The 19860-nt window shown below is 54.0% G+C and overlaps 10 protein-coding genes across 10 annotated transcripts; 4 read left to right on the top strand and 6 right to left on the bottom strand.

Annotated features, from left to right (window-relative positions):
* Positions 1 to 368: 368 nt before the first annotated feature.
* On the bottom strand, positions 369 to 2615 carry CLAFUR5_06029 (G-patch domain-containing protein; the record flags this gene model as incomplete). Its single annotated transcript, XM_047905177.1, has 1 exon — positions 369 to 2615. The coding sequence occupies one exon, from the start codon at positions 2613 to 2615 to the stop codon at positions 369 to 371; it is 2247 nt and encodes a 748-aa protein (XP_047762451.1).
* Positions 2616 to 3350: 735 nt separating this feature from the next.
* Positions 3351 to 5451, top strand: CLAFUR5_06028 (uncharacterized protein; the record flags this gene model as incomplete). Its single annotated transcript, XM_047905176.1, has 2 exons — positions 3351 to 3392; positions 3454 to 5451. 2 exons carry the CDS (start codon positions 3351 to 3353, stop codon positions 5449 to 5451), a joined length of 2040 nt encoding a protein of 679 aa, XP_047762450.1.
* Positions 5452 to 5651: 200 nt separating this feature from the next.
* On the bottom strand, positions 5652 to 7385 carry CLAFUR5_06027 (Zinc-regulated transporter 3; the record flags this gene model as incomplete). The annotated part of the gene is made up of 4 exons (XM_047905175.1): positions 5652 to 6677; positions 6732 to 7097; positions 7148 to 7278; positions 7331 to 7385. 4 exons carry the CDS (start codon positions 7383 to 7385, stop codon positions 5652 to 5654), a joined length of 1578 nt encoding a protein of 525 aa, XP_047761632.1.
* A 642-nt stretch (positions 7386 to 8027) lies between these two features.
* CLAFUR5_06026 (uncharacterized protein) lies at positions 8028 to 10144 on the top strand (the record flags this gene model as incomplete). The annotated part of the gene is made up of 2 exons (XM_047905174.1): positions 8028 to 8076; positions 8142 to 10144. The coding sequence occupies 2 exons, from the start codon at positions 8028 to 8030 to the stop codon at positions 10142 to 10144; spliced, it is 2052 nt and encodes a 683-aa protein (XP_047762290.1).
* A 1081-nt stretch (positions 10145 to 11225) lies between these two features.
* On the top strand, positions 11226 to 12539 carry CLAFUR5_06025 (uncharacterized protein; the record flags this gene model as incomplete). The annotated part of the gene is made up of 5 exons (XM_047905173.1): positions 11226 to 11617; positions 11747 to 11885; positions 11935 to 11975; positions 12031 to 12214; positions 12297 to 12539. The coding sequence occupies 5 exons, from the start codon at positions 11226 to 11228 to the stop codon at positions 12537 to 12539; spliced, it is 999 nt and encodes a 332-aa protein (XP_047762589.1).
* A 60-nt stretch (positions 12540 to 12599) lies between these two features.
* On the top strand, positions 12600 to 14559 carry CLAFUR5_06024 (uncharacterized protein; the record flags this gene model as incomplete). Its single annotated transcript, XM_047905172.1, has 3 exons — positions 12600 to 12763; positions 12815 to 13217; positions 13969 to 14559. 3 exons carry the CDS (start codon positions 12600 to 12602, stop codon positions 14557 to 14559), a joined length of 1158 nt encoding a protein of 385 aa, XP_047761634.1.
* Positions 14560 to 15098: 539 nt separating this feature from the next.
* On the bottom strand, positions 15099 to 15467 carry CLAFUR5_06023 (uncharacterized protein; the record flags this gene model as incomplete). The annotated part of the gene is made up of 1 exon (XM_047905171.1): positions 15099 to 15467. The coding sequence occupies one exon, from the start codon at positions 15465 to 15467 to the stop codon at positions 15099 to 15101; it is 369 nt and encodes a 122-aa protein (XP_047762384.1).
* Positions 15468 to 15957: 490 nt separating this feature from the next.
* Positions 15958 to 16295, bottom strand: CLAFUR5_06022 (Ecp2-2; the record flags this gene model as incomplete). The annotated part of the gene is made up of 2 exons (XM_047905170.1): positions 15958 to 16025; positions 16082 to 16295. The coding sequence occupies 2 exons, from the start codon at positions 16293 to 16295 to the stop codon at positions 15958 to 15960; spliced, it is 282 nt and encodes a 93-aa protein (XP_047762383.1).
* A 1052-nt stretch (positions 16296 to 17347) lies between these two features.
* CLAFUR5_06021 (uncharacterized protein) lies at positions 17348 to 18121 on the bottom strand (the record flags this gene model as incomplete). Its single annotated transcript, XM_047905169.1, has 1 exon — positions 17348 to 18121. One exon carries the CDS (start codon positions 18119 to 18121, stop codon positions 17348 to 17350), a length of 774 nt encoding a protein of 257 aa, XP_047761647.1.
* A 595-nt stretch (positions 18122 to 18716) lies between these two features.
* On the bottom strand, positions 18717 to 19808 carry CLAFUR5_06020 (uncharacterized protein; the record flags this gene model as incomplete). Its single annotated transcript, XM_047905168.1, has 1 exon — positions 18717 to 19808. The coding sequence occupies one exon, from the start codon at positions 19806 to 19808 to the stop codon at positions 18717 to 18719; it is 1092 nt and encodes a 363-aa protein (XP_047762385.1).
* Positions 19809 to 19860: the final 52 nt, after the last annotated feature.

Raw genomic sequence — 19860 nt, 5'->3', positions numbered from 1 at the left:
TCACGACCGTCAGCGTGGTGGTGTTCACTTCAATCTGCGACGTCCCCGCAGGATTCGTTGTCATGCTTCGCCCCGATCAACATCTTCGACAGCAGGCGAGAATAGGTACAGTGTGCATATGTCTCTCAAGGAACGTGTGGCCTCATGCGGCGAATTTGATGATACCGTGCTCGGAAACGCTGTAGTTTTGGGAAGAGCCGCACGTTCAAGTCTGTCTTACTACCAGTATCTTCTAATCAGCAAGGGCCAGCGTGGACTATTCGTTTGCTTATCTTCAGCAGGGAATCTCACCTTTGTGGAAGCGTCCCGCCATACGTATGCGCTCTCAGCATATCGGCGGGACGCATCAGCGGCATTCAGGCAAGCTTTTACTTGCCCTCTGCGCGCTCAACAAGTCTTTCGTCAAGACCAAGCGGATCGAAGACGCTTCGATCTCCCTTCTTCTGTGCCCAGACAATGTCGCCCTTTAAGAATACAACCACTCCACCCTTGCCGGTAGCGCTGGCAGTAATTCTGAAGAGTGGTAGTCCGTTTTGCGGATGTGCTTCACGCATCGGCACCATCGTGAGGTCCTCTTCCGCGCACCACGCCTCGACAATATCCTTGAAGTCTTGCACTAGCTCGCTTGGTGCCGTCTTTTGCTGGGCAGCAGTGGCCTGCGCTTCCATCTTTTTGGTGAGCTCTTTCGCAATCGGTCGTGCGGGGCCTGCAGCCGGTGCAGCCAGTTCACCCAGAGAGCGGCCCTCGTCCAGCAAGTCCATAGCCTGGTTGATCATGGCGGTGCCCTTTTCCCACTGAGCGTCAATATCACTATGCGCATTGAGCTTGGCTGGGATCTGTTGCTTCCACCAAGTGAACCACTGTCCCACTTCTTCAAGATTTGCTTCGTCTGAAGTCAACCACATGTGCAAGGTAGCGAGCCATTTGGGGAAGAATTCGGCTGCCAAGAGACGTGCGAACACTTCCGTCTTGAAGTGGTCTTGCCACGCGAGCACTTTTTCTAGAGGTGTCAGATCCTGGTCTGATGGATCAACCTCGAAATTCTGCGAAAGGTGTCTCGCAAGTTTCGGCAGAAGGTGCCTCACGTATACGTGATCCAGTTCGGCTCCAAGCAAGTCACGCCACTCTTGGAGACCGGCCAAGATGCCAGACGCGATGTCCCAACCATCCAGTACTTGCCGTAGCCTTCGTTTGGTCTCGATAAGAAGGCCTGTAGACGCCTTGGGGTCGAGCTGATATGGTGGCAGGTATGGTAGCCAAGGGAAAAGCCAGGTATGAGGCTGCGCATACTTTACAGTGATGGTCTTGTGATTGTGACTCCGCTTCCTCGGATCCCAAGCCTGAAGGGCTCCTGTCAGCCTTGGAACAATGAGCTGATCGATCAAGTTGCTGTAGATGAATGGTGGAAGAAGTGGCCGCCAAGCATGCACCAGACTAGTCAGTGGCGCATGATTGAGCACATCCCAATTGGTGATCGTTGTTCGAAGCTTGGGTAGCCAGATGGTGTACATCATCGTCGCGTAGGTCATGGTCTCTTTTTGTCGTCTCGATCGGCCGTAGCTTTCGTCAAAGCGCGCAGCTTCGCGCACATTGGTGACTTCGTCGAAGGACGGCAAGCCGAGCATCGTCCTAATACGTTGCAAGTCATCGACCAATATCGCTGGATCTGCGAGTGGGTCCCAGTTCGCCATCTCCTTCTTGAACAGCGGACTGAGTGCTCCGATTGCAGCTTCCGAAAGGCCAAAGCGCTCGACGTCGTGTTTGTGGTCGGTCTGGATGGCTTCAATTTTGTCGACCAGTATCGACCACATCGACCGAGAATTGTCAGTTGATGAGCCTGTAGCGGTAGTCAGCTTGAGGTTCTCGACTGCCTCAACTATAGCTTGAAGCTTCTCCACTTCGTCTCGCTGCTGGTCGACCTCAATCTGATGTCGGCCAGACTGCTCCTCGATGAAGACTTTCTGTTCTTGTATGCCATGCCACGCTTCAAGGAATGCTTCAAGCTCCATGCGCTCGCGCTTCGCGATCTTGTCGGCCTCCGAGTCTGTGGAGGTTCCTGCTGCCACCATCAGACCAGCAGCACTGGTCAGCAACTTCGTCTGCGTGCCAGTCGCATCCACAATCGAGCTCAGCATCTGCGGAGGCACATGCAGTCCAGGCGCCGCAGCCTGCACATCCGCGATCGATCGGTACTTCGTCTTCTGCTTGCGTGGTTGTCCCCCGGGCGTACTCGTTCCACTGGTGACACCACCCAGACCACTGCGCGACTTCTTCTGCCGCTCCTTACGCCTCTTGCGTTCCTCGTCGCTGCTGTCTTCATATTCCTCGCCTCGTCGCTCTGCAGCTCGTCGCTGTTCCTGCTTGTACTGCTCCGTGCGCTCCTTGACAGTACCCACGCCTGCTCCTTGCGGACGCAGCTTCACTTCGATCGGTGCTGCAATACCTTCTCCCTCTTTTCCTAGACCCTGCCCTTCCTGCCAGCCCATCTTGGACATCATCTTTTGCGCGAACTTGGACATGCCGCCGCCTCCACCACCTCCGCCACCCATCTTGGGCGCTTTGTGAGGCCCGTTGGCACCGCCAGCGAACTTGCGCTTATTTGTCTGCGCGTCCATTGTGGGAGGGAGGTGGTTCCAGGTTTGGTGCAGACGTCTCGGCCGCCAAATTCCAGAGCGCGCAGGGATCTGCCTGAGTCATGTGCAGGTCACGTGAACGAGGATTTAGTCTTTACGGCGTTCACGCTGCTTCTTCCATCTTCTTCCATCATCGCCATCAACTTGTGCCCATCACGGCTTACCGCGACATCCAGATCCGGAACAGCATGTACGAGACGTGCCGTGCATAGCTGACTGCACATTCGGCCTCTCACGTATGCCAGAATTGTCGTCGTGGTCTGGTTGGGAACGAACGCGTTTCGGCGAGCTGTGCACAACAATCGCAGCATGTCCCTATCTGGCACTACCCGTGGTCAAGTCTCGAGATCCGACGTTCCATCTCTTGCTGGGATCTCCTTATCTCCGTCACGCCATTGGGTTTCGCTGCTGGTGCGTGTACCTGCAGGCTGCAGCTTCGTCATCCCAATTTTCGACATGCGTCAGGTTTCCTATCGATTGTCCAGAATGCCGGGAAGAGATCACCTCGCTTCGAAACATCTTCTAGAAATGAACACCTTCTAGTTGTAACGGGACGGAGCCTTGTCGATATCATCCTTCTACGGATTGTCTCATCTCATGTTTGTAAAGTATTTTCATTGTCGATTGTAACACATAACAAGCATACTCTACAAGGCTCAGCAACTTCACCAACGCCGGTCTCAAGCAAGGCCTCCTCAGGTCGTTGAAGGCATTTCAATGGAGGAAGGGGAAAGGGCACGTGCCAGAGCGCGAGCGCAGGTATACAAGCATCAATGCAACGACCATTTTGCCATTCATGAACCAGACTAACCGCAGGTAGAGTGAGGCCATTCCGCCACATAGAGAAGTCCATCTTTCGCCCGCAGCAAGAGAGCCAGAGCAACAGCCTCGAACCTCTGGAGAAGACGAGGAAATCGAGAGCCAACAATTCAACGCACCACGCAGAGCAGCAACAGCAGCGACAGGGGCAAGAGATCTCCATGAAGGCCACGCATCGTCGCTTCACGATGTGGCAGAACATGGAGCCTCTACTTTGCGCCGCAGGAGCACGGCAGTCTCGAGAAGGAGTGCTAGGCGCAGTGCTGCCGCGAACAAGTCAAGACTCGGGACTGTAGGCCTAGCTGGCCCAGAAGACACCACACAGATCCAAGCTGCAGCCGAGAACTATGTTGCTCCTGGTTATGCTGCTCTCAATCCTGCATACGAACAGGCCCCTGCAGCTAAGCCGGTTTGGAGTTTGGCAAAACCATTGCCTCGTGTACTTCGCCCGGGCATGATACCGATGAAAGACGAAATTCTGGATGGAAGAGCAAATGGACAGGCGCCAGCAGAAAATATCAATAAAGTGGGAGTTGAAGTCGATCCGAATGATCTCGAAGCAGGTAGGGTCCAGCTTACCGCAAACCCTGCAAAGCTGTCCGCGCAACTGAAAGACAGCAGAGCGCAAAGGGAGCAGAACTTTTACACCAGCATCCAAAGAAGAGGCACGACGGCAAGCAGGATCTCGACCAGGCCTGCGAGAGCGGGTTCGACGGCTTCTCAGACGGCACAAAGACGGAGGGCCGGAAGTCGCGTCTCGATCACACAGCGACCCATGACACCAGCATGGGAGGATGGCGATGCCGAAGCCGAGCTAGAAGACGAAGACAAACCAGCTGGAGAACTGCCTACACCAGCAGAAGGCGCCCCATTGTCTCCAAGTGCAGAGCAAGCACTAAGGCTCTCGATACAGCACAGCGCCGGAGAGAACCTCAACAGCCAGCTCGGAGCTATACCTGAACACCAAGTACCTATAGCCGAGCCCAGGCTCTCGCAAGATTCTACAGGCGCTCAATCCACGATCAAGGTCGACGACTACGCCGATGTCTACAATGACATGACCGACCTGAAGCTCGAAGTAGAGAACCCTCCTCTGTACGACGAGGTGCATAATAACCACACCAGCTGGTCCGTCGTCCGCACCCACAATCGCGAATTCTTGGCAGAACTCCTTGCCGTCGTTGTGCAAGAAACCATCGGCTTCGCCGCAGATGTCTCCGCAACACTCAGCGCCACTTCCAACGTAAATACCACCGCATGGGCCTGGGGCTTCGCAACCATGATCGGAATATACATCTCTGGAGGCATCTCAGGCGCACACCTCAATCCTTCCATTACTATAATGCTCTGGTTCTACCGTGGCTTCCCAAGGCGTAAGATGATGCCATACTTCGCTGCGCAATTCCTGGGGGCGTTCATGGCGGCACTGATCGCGTATGGGATGTATCTGGCGAGTATTCAGAATTACGAATTGACGAATGATCCTATCAACATCCTGAACGGGTTCGTCACGAGCTGCAGATACGACTACATTGATGCTGCTACTGCATTCTTCAACGAGTTCATCGGCACGGCTTTCCTGGCTTGTACAATCCTGGCACTGGGAGACGATCAGAACGCCCCACCTGGAGCTGGCATGAACTCTCTCGTAATTGGTCTTGTCATCACAGCGCTAAACCTAGCCTTTTCAACCCAGACCGGTGCGGCGCTGAATCCCTCGAGAGACTTCGGGCCGCGTCTTGCTATGTTGGCGCTTGGATATGGTTCAGACCTTTTTACAGACCCGTATTGGTTCTATGGCCCGTGGGCTGGGTCTCTGTGCGGTGCCTTTGTTGGCGCGGCGCTGTATGATGTGTGTATCTTCACTGGTGGCGAGTCGCCCATTAATTACCCTTGGACGAGAACGAAGCGCTCCTACAAGAAGGGGAAGGCGAAGTGGACTAGGAGGCTGCACTTGGAGAAGAGGAGGAAGGATGAGGTCGGAAATCGAGTATCGTGAGGCCGCTTGTCAATCAATAACACTATACCTCTCTCTTTCGAAGGACAACTGTCTGATGTACTGCACATTGCCCAGTACGAATGAAGCACTATGCTATGCACTGACTGGACTCGCTAACGCGTATACCCTGTATTCTCAAGGCAAGGGACTGACATAGATGTAGGTCGAAAGTACTGTGCATTTCCCAGTACTTCAAGGCACTATGCAGTAAGCGCGCTACTTATCCCCAAAATCGCCATGCCGCAAAACGCTCCAATCATGCACAAATGCTTCGAATGCGTCAAATCCAGACTCTCCGCGAAAAGCTGCAACGCAACACTCGCCATAATGCCTGCTGTCACAGCAAACATCCCTCCATACCCACTCTCACTCGGCTCCCACTTGCCATTCCCAGCCAACTTGAACCATATCGCTGCAACGCCAGCACCGAGCGGTTGTGAGAGACCTCCGAGGACGAAGGAGATGACCATGGCTTTGAGGCGGTTGTTGATCGCTAGGTAGAGGGGTAAGGCCATGGCGAAGCCTTCGGTAATGTTGTGGATGAAGAGGGCCAGGAAGACGGAGAAGCCGAGCTTGGGGTTGGCGTGGTTTGTGGCGTAGGTTATGAAGCCTTCGGGGAGTTTGTGGAGGGCGATTGCTATTGATGTCTGTAGGCCGATCGAGAGGAAGGCATTTGTAGGTACGTGGTGGTGGTGATGCTCAGGTTCTTCGTCGTCTTCGGGATCTTCATGATGATGGTCGTGGTCGTGGTCGTGGTCGTGGTCGTGGTCGTGGTCGTGAGATGATGTTTTGTGTAGGTCCGCCGTTCCGTCGGCCGTGACTGCTGTTGCTGAGCTATCTTCTGAATGGCCGTGATCGAGCCCTGCTAGCTCGTCGGCGTATGTGATGGCGCTCTCCTCCGTAGCGCCTCGAGTTCGTGGCCGCGTCAGTGTACCCTCAGATGGATCGTGTAGAAGAGGTGTTGCTTCTGTGGCAGTGGCCATCTTCATGGCCGAAGGTCGGTTCACGCCAGAGGTGGGCTTCGGCGCCTTGATACCTCCTGGCTTGTTTACATTAATGAAGCAAGCCTCTTGGCAAATGTCGCTGTAACCATAGCAAGGTCCGTCGCAGTCGCACGAAGGATCCTGTCCTGATGTCAACTTCGAAATACTAGACGTTATCTTCGATTGCAACGTCGGTCTTTGGTCTAACGTCGGTCTTTGGTCTAACGTCGGTCTTTGTTGCGTCTGATCGCGGTCAGCGGTGGAATGGTGCCCAACGCTATGGCCGTGTGCGAATACACTTGCTGATGTCGAACGCTGCTTCATCTTTGGTGCTTGCGCCGATCGTAGGCTCTTTCGTGAAGGGTTGTTTCGAGGCTTTGCGATGGGCGTGTGGTGATCATGATCATGGGCATCCTCGTGGCTGTGGCTGTGGTCATGGGCATGTGCACCCTCCTTGTGGGCTTCCTCGTCCTCATGACTGTGCTCACAACCGACCACATTATGCGGTACATACTTATGCAGCACTCGTGAGACGACCTGAATGCCAACAACGCCACCCAAAAAGCAGCCGATCATGATCCATGCGGCTTCTCTTGATGTGTAGCCCCCAGTCACCAAGGATTGTTTTGCTGACGGAAGCATGCTATACAGCGCAGAAAACAGCTGCATAATGTCAGTCATGTTCGCAGTCTTTGGACACTGCATCGACTTACCATGACACCAAAGCTCAAGCTTAATGATAACGAAAGGAATGTATCACTGTCCTGGATTCTCCAATTCCGCTTTCCAGGGAATTGTCGGACGATGAGGTCTATACATATGAACGAGGCTCCGAATATGCAAGCTACACGAATGTCAGCAGTGCACCGTGTCGATGTGCTTCCAGTCGTCCTTACCAAGTCCGCTCAAGCCGGTCATCACCCAGCCCCGGCCATCGTTGGACAAAGGCATGGTGAAAGTGTAATCCGTGGATAATAGCCCGTAGAAGGTATCAAAGCATTTAGCAATGTCCGAGCGTCTTGGTGGAATTCTTCAATGCACTCTTGACCGGCTATGTCGTGATGTCGTGTCTCTGTGCTTCGTGCCTTGGTCGGAGTGTCTTGGAGTTGGATCCAAGATTATCGACCACGCACCGCCACGTGCTTGCGCCACAATGTAGTTCTACAGAGCCGTGCGTCTGTTTCTAGCGAGTCCACGGGTCCGAGTATGTGCCGCAAATTGATATTGGAGTCGTGAGAAGGGCCGTCAGGTGTAAAGTCGTGCCGTGTAGGGTCGTGAAGATGAGTACATGTCGAGAAGGATCAAGGGATAGATCAAGTGACAAAGGCGGCTTCCAGCATGACCTTGATGGCAGAGGCGACCACTCTTTTCACTTTCTGCGCAGATGGCAGCGCGTGGAACGGATCGCATCTGGCGCTAAGGTGAGAAACAGCGTGGGGGCCTTGCGATGACGCGCATCGGAGTTGTGCATGTGGAATACATGTATGAGTAATGCGCATTCAGGTGGATGTCATCGGAATAGCCTCTTCTTGCATCTCGACGTGGCTTGCACTGTGCATTCCTTGATATCGCGCATACTCCGAAAGCCAAACCATGGCACAACAGCACACCGCCGAGAAGCTGCTGCAGCGACCGCTTTATGGTAGGCATACCTGCTTCGCTGGTGGCGTGGCCGGCACGGGATGTTGCCATGCTGACATTGAATAGTCTTTGATCTCCCGGAGGAGATCCTCTACACGCTGCAGCTCAGGACGCAGCCGAATGCTGCACCCGAAGTCGAGGAGCCCGTACCCCAGCAGCCTTCCCTACAGACTAGCAACGGCGACGACAAGCAAGATGCCGGACCATCGAAGGCGACATCATGTGCGTTGTGTGCACTTAGCTTCTCGGATCTGCTCGGGCAGAGGAGCCATGTGCGATCCGATCTCCACAGTTACAACCTCAAGCAGAAGATGCGTGGGAAGAAGGTAGTCGGCGAGGCAGAGTTCGAGCGACTCGTAGGACAACTCGACGAGAGTCTGTCTGGGTCGGACTCTTCAGACTCGGAAGATGATGAAGACGATGAGCTGGGAGCAGGACCCAGGTCGAAAGAGTCTACGCTGCGAACACTATTGAAGAGGCAGGCCAAGATCACCGACGGCGATGCAGACGATGCGCCCACGAAGAAGAGGAAACGAGGGGCGGGGAAGCCTCCTCTGCTATGGTTTTCGACCCCGAAACTGCCGTCAAACACATCATTAGCTCTCTATCGTGCCATCTTCACCACGGGCGAGCAAGACCAGGAGGAGAAGTTAGTGGACACGATCAAGCAGAAACAGTTGGCACCCAAGCCTCCGCCAAATCCCCTGCAACAGAAGAAGGCACAGCAAGAGCAGGAGGAAGATGGGCGCGTCCCACTTCCAGCATCGATGATACAGGCACAGAAGGGCACAAGTGCTGCCGGTCCGCACTACTTTCTCTGCATGATCGGCGGAGGCCATTTCGCTGGCATGATCGTGTCACTTACCCCCAAGCTGACCAAGAAAGCCGGCATCGAGGATCGATCGGCGACCGTCATTGCACACAAGACGTTCCATCGCTACACCACGAGGCGGAAGCAGGGTGGTTCGCAGTCTGCGAATGATAACGCCAAAGGTAACGCACATTCTGCAGGTTCGAGCATCAGACGATACAACGAGACTGCATTGACCGAGGAGGTCCGGGTGCTGCTACACGAATGGAAAGACTGGATCGATAGTTCTGATCTGGTCTTTATTCGAGCCACTGGAGTCACGAACCGTCGAACACTATTCGGTCCGTACGAGGGCCAGGTGTTGAACTCACGCGATGATCGCATCCGAGGCTTCCCGTTCAGCACACGACGTGCAACTCAGTCGGAACTCATGCGCGCGTTTGTAGAGCTCACCAGAGTCAAGGTCACCACTGTCGACGAGGAAGCCTTGGCACGACAGGCTGCAGAAGCCGCTGCTGCAGAGCGTGCCAAAGTGGAAGCAGCTGTCAATGGCAAGTCAAGTGCGCCCAAACCTGCGAAGCTCTCCAAAGAGGACGAAGAGGCTGCGCTGCATACCACCCAGCTGCAAGCATTGATTCGCAGGTCAAAGGCGCCGGGAATGGTTTCCTACTTCCAGTCCAACAAGCTAAGTCCAGACTTTCGCTTCTTTCCTGCAGAGCAGAATCACCATGCTCCTACTTCATTACACCTCGCGGCGTCATCGAACAGTCCAGCTTGCGTGACTGCTCTCTTGGTCAAGGTCGGTGCAGACCCTTCGACACGGAATGAAGACGGCAAGTCTGCCTTTGAGATTGCTGGTGATCGTGCCACTCGAGACGCCTTCCGGTTAGCGAGATCCCAGCTTGGCGAACACCGATGGCCTTGGGACGCAGCAGGTGTACCAGCAGCATTGTCACAGGCCGAAGCAGAGTCTAGGACTGCCAGAGAAAAGGAAGAGAAGGCCGCTGAAGATGCTGCAGAAAAGCAGCGTCGTCAGGTGGAGATGGAGCGACTACGGAAAGAGGACGCAGAGAAGGTCACAGCGAGCAAAGAGAAGAAGTTTGGCAAGGGCAATGTACTTGAGAAACCTAAGCTGACTGCGGAAGAGCGAAGGGCGGAGGATGCACGAGGTATGACTGATGAGATGCGTATGAGGCTGGAAAGGGAGAAGAGGGCGAGGGCTGCTGAGGAGAGGATGAAGAGACTGCAGGGCAAGTAAGCCCGTTGCCGGGGTCCAGGAGATGCTTGCCTTAGGGCATGGGCTTTCGTCTGAAAAGGCGTCTCCATTGCTCGACACCTTCCATCGGTGATCCATTGAAGATCTCGACGCGGAACTACTTGGTGTAACAGCGTATGAGAGCCACCAAGACGACTGTATGCTTCAACGATGCGATCAGTCCAGAGCACGCATCCGGCCATCTTGAAGGTATACTGCATCGATTCTGTGGCCTGATCTCTGAGCTTCTCGATCTCCTACCAACTGGTCAAGTTTCATGCGGTGACTGGAGAGAGGGCGACTGCAACCCCTACTGGTGTGGTACGATATACAGCTGTCCTTTCACCTCTTCCCAGGAGACACCACACCGTGGCTTCTTGGCGAGAACAGACAAGCCTAGTTGGCAAGCCGCTGTAACACAAACCAGTGCGAACCGCCATTAGCGCACGTTTGCCGAAGTGGGAAAAGGCCAGTGGGAAAGTTCTGTCGGGGTCGACGAGGAGGAGGAAGGAGGAGATGAAGTTTTCAAGACAGCCAGTTAGGCTAAGGCAATACCGTGTTGAGGGGATTCGGCGTGGCCAGTACCTTGCGTCAAACATAAAAGGCACACGCCTTAGCGCTTGCCGTCAGTCAACGCTTCTCATTGGCCACGCGGTCGAGATGTTCGCAGGCTCTCCCGAGGTCCGTCTCATTACGCCTTCAGTCCTCATCAACACATCAACTTCACAGATGCGCGATATGAGTTTGCCACCAAATCTCTCTGAGTGACTTCGACCTACGTCAAGCGGATGCTTGAGCGTCCGGTAGCGGCGAAAGCAGCGCTGCGCCTGCATATCGCCCGCCCTTCCTGCCGCCCTTCGGACCTGCCCTCAGCGGCTAAGACTCATAGTCAACACAGGTAGGAGATCCACGTGGAATCGCATTCAGGTCTGAATCGCACTCAAGATCGAGTACACGTCAAACTTGCAGCTGCATCACCTACATGTACAGCACCTGCGCCAGCTCTCGAACTACACAGCACTTCACTTCACTCATTCATCCCTACGAGCAGGGCTAAACGGTTCAACAGCACTACATCGCCGTCATGGGCCAGACAGAGCGCCCGGATGGCGAGCGGCTCTGCGACTACATCTCACGCACGACTATGCGCCAACTGACGATGGAAACATCTCTTGAAGATCACTTGCACAAATGCCACCAACAGGACCAATCGCCTCTTTTCGGCCAGCTGCCAAAGGAGATCCGAGACCTGATTTTCTCGTTCGCCACGGATCAGTACGAAGACATGCAGAACAAATACAGCGAGACTGCTTTTCACTATCGACCCGGTAATAGAGGTCCTCTGACAACCAGCACCAGTCTCCTCTCGACGTGCAGAAGAATCTGGCTCGAGACCAGCCAACTACCCATTCGCAAATCGAAGATCACCATGTGGTTTGAAGACAATCGCGGTCCACCAGCCTCGGATCAGCCCAAGTAGGTGCTTTTGCTGCTTCAAAGCTATCTACTGCAGTTCCACCGCTGTATGGAAGCTTGGAAGACACGCCGAAGTCTTCCTTAAATCAGCTGTCTTCCGTATTTGTCTCAAAAGCTGACTCACCACAGATATGAATTCTCCCGTGCTTGGACAAGTCTGAACAAGAGGAACTTCAACTCTATCCACGTATTCGCCCAAAAGCACGAGCTTGATCGGATGTTCCATGGCCGCCGATTGAATTGGGCCCATCAACAGATAATCCCTCGAGTGAGTAGCCCAGGCTTCCAAGGATGGCTCGGAACTAAGACTATCACAGGTCCTTCGAGTGACGATGCGTCACACCGACTGGAACAGATGGTAAGTGAACACACTGACTGAGCTCTTGGAAGCACGGTCTGATACAATCTTTCAGGGAAGATCCTTTGCCGCTTGATTCCAGCCACTTTTGGCTGCAGAGAGCTCTGTATAACCATGATTTGAGCACGATTGACACATTTCATCTGGAGCTGGAAACGCTCGAAACATACAAAGACCAATTGCAGGTCATCATTGACCGCTTGATGGACATTCACGGTGCGCCTAGACCCTTAGATCCGGTAAGTCTTGACCTGATTCCACCTCGAGCGAACACACGACCATCCATGCTCTGCTAGAGGTTCGTAGCTAACAAGAACGTAGGTCACCGCACTCATTAGGAGTGCGGAGCCGTACTTCTGGCACTGGGATGGGCCGCCTACCATCAACGAAGAGATATACCCTGCCCATGCAGGCATGGCCAGGCTACAGTATCGTGTTGCAGTCATGACATGGAGAGCCAAACGCTCTGAGCCAGGCACCGTGCCGCCGCCCGCGACAGCCCAGCATGGAGGTCGCCGCCGCCCCCTCGATCCGCAATGGATTACTGGTCCGCCCGGACCATGACCACTGCGTCTGGGCGACTTTCAAATCCGCCGCAGTCTGGCACAAGATGGATGGCAGAGCATGCAATTTCCTTTCGCGCAGTACATGGTAGCAGCACAGTCGATCACAGTCTCACAGGCCGAAGAGTATCGCCGGTGCTTGATGTTCGACAAGGCATTCGCGGATGTGAAAGCAAGAGACATGCAACAGATGTGGAAAGCACAAGACTCTCTTCTGAAGTTTGAGTAAGTGCGATCGCTTCGAGGGTCTCCGCATTAGTGCTCATGCCACGGTAGGCAAGGCGAAGCCTTGGTGGAGGAAGATACCACTGAGGTGGTCTCACAATTTGAGAGTGGTATGCTCCAGGCCCTAAACGACAAAATCGATACTTTTCGCTTCGACGAGCTTGTATGCCCTTCAGATCCGTCGTGGCCACCGGAAAAGTTCCGTACATGGCTCTTGAGACACGACTTTTCCGCACAGTGGTATTCTGCATTGCACACTTGGATTTACACGGTCTCCATGTCATCGATCTCATCGCCAAGTCGAGGAGTCGAGGGGCGGGATTTCTTGCCACAAACTCTTCTTCCTGAAGTTGCAATCGAATATGCAACTGCTGGTATTATGGATTTCAGACTTCATGAGCTTCGTCGAGAAGGACAGAGACTTCGATCGAGCGCGAGACTTATTCAAGAATTGGTATGTGCCTGCTGAGCTGAATACGCTGCTCATGTTACGCCATGGCATTTGTACAATGATCGTCAATAGTCACTGGCGAATGCCGAACCGCTCGATGGGCTCACTGCTTCCGAGAGCTCCTGACAAAAGAAGGCGCCGCTCCTTGCTCGAAAAACAGTAGCGATTGTAGCCTGCGAAGAGTGCTTCGAGCACCTTAGACAGAGCCAATGTTGTCAAGCGATGCGTGTATCGTTCGCCTCTACTTCGCGAGCAGTCGCTATGCCCTGGTATTGCTGTCGTCACGATCAAGAGATACTCGCATTCTCGTACAAGCGGCTACCTCTTTTGTCGAGAGCCCGTGTTCTGGTGATCAAGTCACACAATACATGTACGGAAGACGGCCAAAACTAGCTTCATCAATATCCCATAGCTTTTGCTGTTGGAGAGGGTCTAGACTTGAACATCTTGGCGACCCCTCGCCCTCGAACCTCATCGTCGTTACCAAAGCAGGTAACACATCACGCGACACCACCAACGCCATCACCTTTGCATGATTGAGGTCCGCAACGCCGGTGTCAAAGGACTCGGTATCTTTGCAACCAAAAACATACCCCGTGGAACTCGAGTCCTAGCAGAAAAGGCCCTTATCAAAGTAAAGAACGAGAGTGGCGTTTTCGCTGCCTCTCGCAGACTTCATCCCGAAGATGAAGCAAAACTGTTGAAGCTCTCCGTCCACCCTGTCCAGAAATCCGCACTCTTGATATGGACCCAGGCCGCCTGGCATGCTCTCCTACCAGGAAAGACCGTCACTACTACTTCCCAGACGATAACACCATTCTGGCCATCCCTGCTGAAATACCCAACCCTCCTCTCCATCTTCCGCAACAACAATTTCGACATCGGAACCGGCCACCAAGCCCTCTTCGGCGAAATCTGCCGCATCAATCACGACTGCGTTCCGAACTGTCAAGGGAACTTCAACCAGAATTTGGATCGTTTCACGATTCATTCGATTCAACCGATTCAGCAGAATGAGGAACTTACAATCAGCTATTTGAGCGAACACGGCGCTCTGAAGGAATCGCGCCAGGGCCGCTTGAGGCAGCAGTACGGGTTTTTGTGTGATTGTCCTGCCTGTGATGCGAAGAGTCCGAGGGGCAAGGTGGGGGAGGACAAGAGGGTGGATTTGCAGGAAATGTTGCACGAGTTTGCCGAGGATGCTGAGCAGCGGGCAGGGCCGAGTGCGGAGGCCGAGCTGAGGATGATGGTAAGGATGATTGAGGTCTATGAGAGTGAGGGTATTGCAGGGAGGGAGCTTGCTACGATGTGTATGACGGCGGCTGAGGACTGCGGCGAAGCTTGAGAGGGAAGGAGAGGTACGGCGTTTGGCGGAGAGGGGGTTGCAGCTGGATAGAGAGTGCTTGGGGGAGGATAGTGATCTGTTCCAGCAGACGAGGGAGCGCGTTGCGGGATTGCTGAAGGCGATTGCGTAGAATGGATGCTGTTTGGATAGCACGGTCTGGTCTGGTGTTGCTCTGCGTCGTTCTTCGATAATTCATGTCGTCCACCCCAGCCTCTTCAGTCTCCCTCTCGCGTCCATCCCGTGTGACCATGCGCGTGAACCTTGCATCTCCTGCACCACGTTGTTCTCCCTCAATCTGCTCCATACCTCTGCCGAAAAAGCGCAAGCCTCCTCCTCTACGCTCGAAGCATGGGCTCGCGGCTGGACGCTGCCGTACTTTGGCAGACGGTTTACTTGACCCAAGGACAAGAACGACCGCATACACCATGGTAATCCGACACACCCTGCTGTCGGAACGCACGTCTACCCCTTCTGCGCCACCGGTGCAGGAAGAGCGTGTCCAGCCCATTTCAACTGTACTTCGATTCGTCGTCCCTTCTTCACTCTTCCTTCACATGCCTCAAGTCTACCGGCAACTCCATGCCAACCCTCCGCGCCGTCAACCTAACCTTGTCCTCCTCACTCATATTCATTCCCGGGTTATACCGTTCGATCAGCGTCGTATACTGCCTCTGCGCCGTGAGATATTGTGCGAACTGCTCGGCCTCTGCGAAGCGATGTTCAATGGGCTTTTGTGCTTGGTGCGCTAACGACAGAGCATCGTTGCTGTTGCTTTGCGAGTTCGAGAAGTCAAGGCGGATGTGTTTCTGAATGGGAGATGGGTTTGCGAGGATTGAGGGTGAGCGGGCGGGGAGTTCGCGGAGAAGACGGCGGTAGAGGGCGCGGGCTTGAGGTGCGTGGGTTGACATGGTGGTTTGGTGTTGTGTGGTGTAGGTGGGAGAGTTGATGGAGAATGAGAGACACCTAGGTTCGCGAGAGAGTTCGAACCTTAGGTGCTGGGCGTTTCGGGGGACTGAGTCCGAGCTGCGAGAAGCATACAAGGGGTTTTCCGAATCGATGCTCTCTCTGCATAATCGGCCTTCCAGTTCAAGATGTCACTGCACATGGAAGAAGTTGATACATTGACTTGATGCCGCATACGCCCCTGTGAGCATGCGAAAACAATAGCCATCAAGGTTACTCTACAATGCCTCTCCCTTTTGCCATCCCCAGCGCCGTACTTTACATTGCCTTCTCCGCTCCGTCAGATCCATGTCTAAGCAGCAGTGATAGTCCAGTCAACGTCGATCTGCGAGCTACCAGATCCAGTACCACATGGCACCTCACCAGCGGCACCAATGGAGACCGTTCCCTTGCCAGCAACAGTCTCGCCCTTTGCGAACTTGGCGATAGAGTCCCTCAGGAGATCGATGACATCCTGGTTACCAATCCTGGCACCAGCGGCCTCAGCGACAGCGTTGAAAGAACTTGTATTGCGAGATTAGCCCCAGCAGTGTCTTGATGATGTTACAACTCTGCGTACATGTTCCCATGGAAGTGATGGAGCCTCCCTCAGTAGTGACCGGCCAGTCGGCGTCACCAGCCAAATCGGCAATGAGAGCCTCGCAGTCGCTGACGAGTGGGTTCTTGCCTGGGTTGGCAGTGACCCCAACGAATGAGGATCCACCACAGCTGTTGCTGATGGCTGCTGCGAAAGCTGGAAGGAGGATAGCGAGGGCTGTGGTAGTGAACTGCATGGTTGCTGGTTTGTTGATGCTGTTGTCGTTGACTTCTGTATGTGCTTGAGACCTGAATGGAGATTGCTGTAGTCGACACAAGGCTGCATCCCTCTCGTATATATCCTGCGAACATTGGTCGGCTTGGCATAAGCGCCAGCAGAGTGGCTGCACCGTCGACTTACAGCCGGCGTTCAGCCTGACCAAGCACAGATTGTGGAAACTGACGGAGCCAATTTGCGAGACATTGGCATCGCGCGCTCTTCTTCACTGGTTCTAGTCGCTTCCGCGGCATGAATTGCTGGAGCGAAGAACCTGTTGGAAGGCCTGGTTCCAGAATGGCGCAGCCTGATATAGCACGCATATTCTTCGGTCAGCCCTGCAGCAGTGGTGCTATACCATAGACAGCCCATGCTCGCTGATAGAGATTGGAATGGAAAGTGTCGGCCACGCGTTGCCCAGAAGATGCGGTGTCAATAGCTTTGCAAGGCGTTCGACCTGAAGACACGCAACATCGACTTGCGTCCTTGATGCTATGTTGTCGAGTCCAGTAGCGAACAGGGTACCAGAGCTCTCCAGATGATCTCGGGACTTCTCTAAGGCCATGAAGTCTTCTTCCAGCAAGATCGAGCCTCAGTCGACGGCGCCACCATTCTGATACATGGGCGCCACTTTAGCACATTTGTGCCTCAGCATGAGTGACTGAGACATCACTACGACCACCGAGGGTAGCCGATATCATTGTACCGTCGAGCGTCTCGCTGCATTGAAGCCGCATGCGGAATGCACGGTGTGCAGCAATGGCGAGGTCTGAGTACGTCTCTGGCTGTCTTTTGACCTCCAGGAGTCATGTCGCATGTCTTGGGAGCAATTCTCAATTCAACAGCCGCTCCTAACGAGGGATGAAGGTGCGATCGTACTCGCAGGCTTGGCAGCAGTAAGTTGTGAGGCCCAGCTTGGTGGCGTCGAGCTAGACGTTCTTACTGTCACTCGGTCGCCTGCATGCATCCACATGCGAATGGCATACGCACTCGCTTCATGTTGACCAGCGTCCAGGAACCTGGCGACGCGATTCAACCGGGATGGTGCATCTTGCGCAAGCGTACACGGTAGTGCCTCTTCCTGCTCTGGTACTTTGCAGATGATGTCTCGCAGACAGCGTCCTGGATGAAGCGACCATGTGCATCAGGGAAGCGGGTGATCCTGGCCCAGTGATGTGTGTGATGCTTTCTGGGACCATGATCATGCTGCTCCGCCGCAAGGTTCAACTGTCCAGCAGTGATCTCGAACTCCAGGCTCTCTAGCGAGGGCAGAGCATTCTTCTCATAGATGCGATAGTACAGGAAATCCTCGAACGCAGCCGTTGCTAGATAATCCAAGAATCGCAGGTGTACCCGAATGATAGGCCTGTTGAGACTTGGCAGCACGGTCAGGAGAGTCCTCAGAGTGTGGCTGATATGCTCGCTTTGAGGCGAGCGAAGCTCAGAGTAGCAGGCTGAAAGATCGAGGATTATGTTCCGAAGACAAACGGGCACTGGATCCTCGCCGTAGCAGCTCTCTACCACGGACGCCAAACGAGCCAGGTCTTCGACATTTTTAAAAAGGACCTGTAGGCCAGGATTCCGCATATGTTCAAGTCGAAATTCGTCGAGTGCGTCCTTCGAAAAGTACGGGTCACCTAGCATTGAACTCAACCAAGTACCATCGATGATTCCATGGGCCTTTCCGATGGATGTGTAGAGGCTGTAGTTGAGGATTTGGTACCTCACTTCCTGGGGCAAATCCCTGATGTATGCTGGTTGCCTGTATCGTGACCAGGCTGCATCTGTGGTGCTGTGGGTACTCATGGTCGCTATTCTTTCAGTCAGTATTACTTCGCAGGGACCAATTTGGCCAATACGCCAAGCTGTGCTGCAGTAATGCTTTTATAGCATGAAAAGATTGCGGCTCTGTAAGCATGGAGCCTGCTCTGCAGCCACGGGCAAAAGACGTACAACGATCTAGAGTCCCGAGATGCTGCTGCATGATCACCAGGTCCTCTCAGTGTGGGACGTGGTTCGCAATCAAGGGTACGCCGAACGATGCGCTGGTCGTACACTCATGTGCTTTGAGTGAGTGCCAAGGGACGGCTGACAGCGTGTCGATACTTACGGGCTGAGGAAAGTGTCCAGATTGTCTGCGCGTTGAACCGTTGCTGTGACCTGATCTCCGTGGAACGCCGCGTACCTCTTGCGAAAGCATGTTGGAAGGAATCGAGATGAAGCAGAAGTGGCTCGGAGCAGGCCTCATACACCGAAGTGGAGGTCAGTAGAGGAATCTTCATCAGTCTGACATAGAAGTGTGGCTATGGGGGGTTCAATCCTTGTCCGTTCAACGTCATACCTTCTACGCAAGATCTGCGCTAGGACTCGATAGAACTTTGAGCCTACAGATGGACAGTCGTTATCCATACGGCTGCGTATCCGCGGGCAAGATTAATTCTATACGGCGCTTCGAGTCTCTGCCCGGCGAAGATTCCGGCGACGATGCACGTTTCGTTCCGCCAACAAACTGTTTAGACCAGTTGCGCACGCGACTCAATTTGCTAGCGGCCGGCGCCGAAAGTCCGGTGATTGAACCCGATAGTCTGATCAACGTCGTGTTATTCCTCGTGGTGCGCTTGCTCAGACTATTGCCATAGACGTTGCCATTGAAATCGTTCAGAGCGATGTGTGTCGCTATCACAACATCGCCAGAGCGCAGTTGCGAGACTGTCTCCCGCAGACTGCCTTGCTTTGGCAAACGGGCGGCTTGACTGTCGACAGGTACCAACCAGAAGCTGATGGTAAAGTTCGCCTTGGTCTCGTCGCCAAAGATTATCTCCACGATGTCCATCTCTGCGTTACGGCGCCGTAGCTGCACGGTACGCGTCGGCTTGACCACAATGACGGATGCAAGTATGTTCACAGTCATGGTCTGAGGTTGAATCGCGTGTAGGTGTTGCGCATTCGGGATGCGCCTCAGATCGGTGAGTGGTCCTTCGAATACAATAGCTTGTGGTCCAGCCGGTTCTGAAGATGTGCTGACCATAGAAGCATCGCTTTCTTGTAGCGACAGCTCTGAAGTAAGTGTCCCGCCGAAAGAGCCAAACCTCATGGTGTTCGTATCGTCGAGGTCGGTACCGTCTGGTACCTCGATTTGAGACGAGTCCAGATCCTGCAGGATTGCCAGAGAATGCTCCAGAAAGCGTCTGTGCTCAAGATCATCGTCGTCGTTGTTGAGGCCTTCCCCAAAAGATAGAAACTGCGCGCCTTTCGCTGGATCTTGGTCCTGCTGCGATGCATCTGCAGGCATTGGGACAGAGCGCCATTTGGCAAGAGGATGCGTTGCTGAAGTTGTTGTGATCTGCGTAGTACTGTCATCCTCAATGCTGTCGCCCAAATACCGTCGAAATTGGGGGCCGAAGTATGGCGTAAGGTGGGTCTCGGTCCAGCGCAAGTCGTTTCCAGCAGGTGCTCCGGTGAGGAATATCATCTCTCTGGACAGTGAGGCCATGCTCCCACGTGTTTAGCTATAGCGGTGTCACGGCCTCGGACGGACTATCATC

This window comes from Fulvia fulva, chromosome 5 (assembly GCF_020509005.1).
Source record: "Fulvia fulva chromosome 5, complete sequence".
Taxonomy (NCBI): domain Eukaryota; kingdom Fungi; phylum Ascomycota; class Dothideomycetes; order Mycosphaerellales; family Mycosphaerellaceae; genus Fulvia; species Fulvia fulva.
Note: the sequence above shows the minus strand (reverse complement) of the source record. Positions and strands in the feature narration are given on the sequence as shown.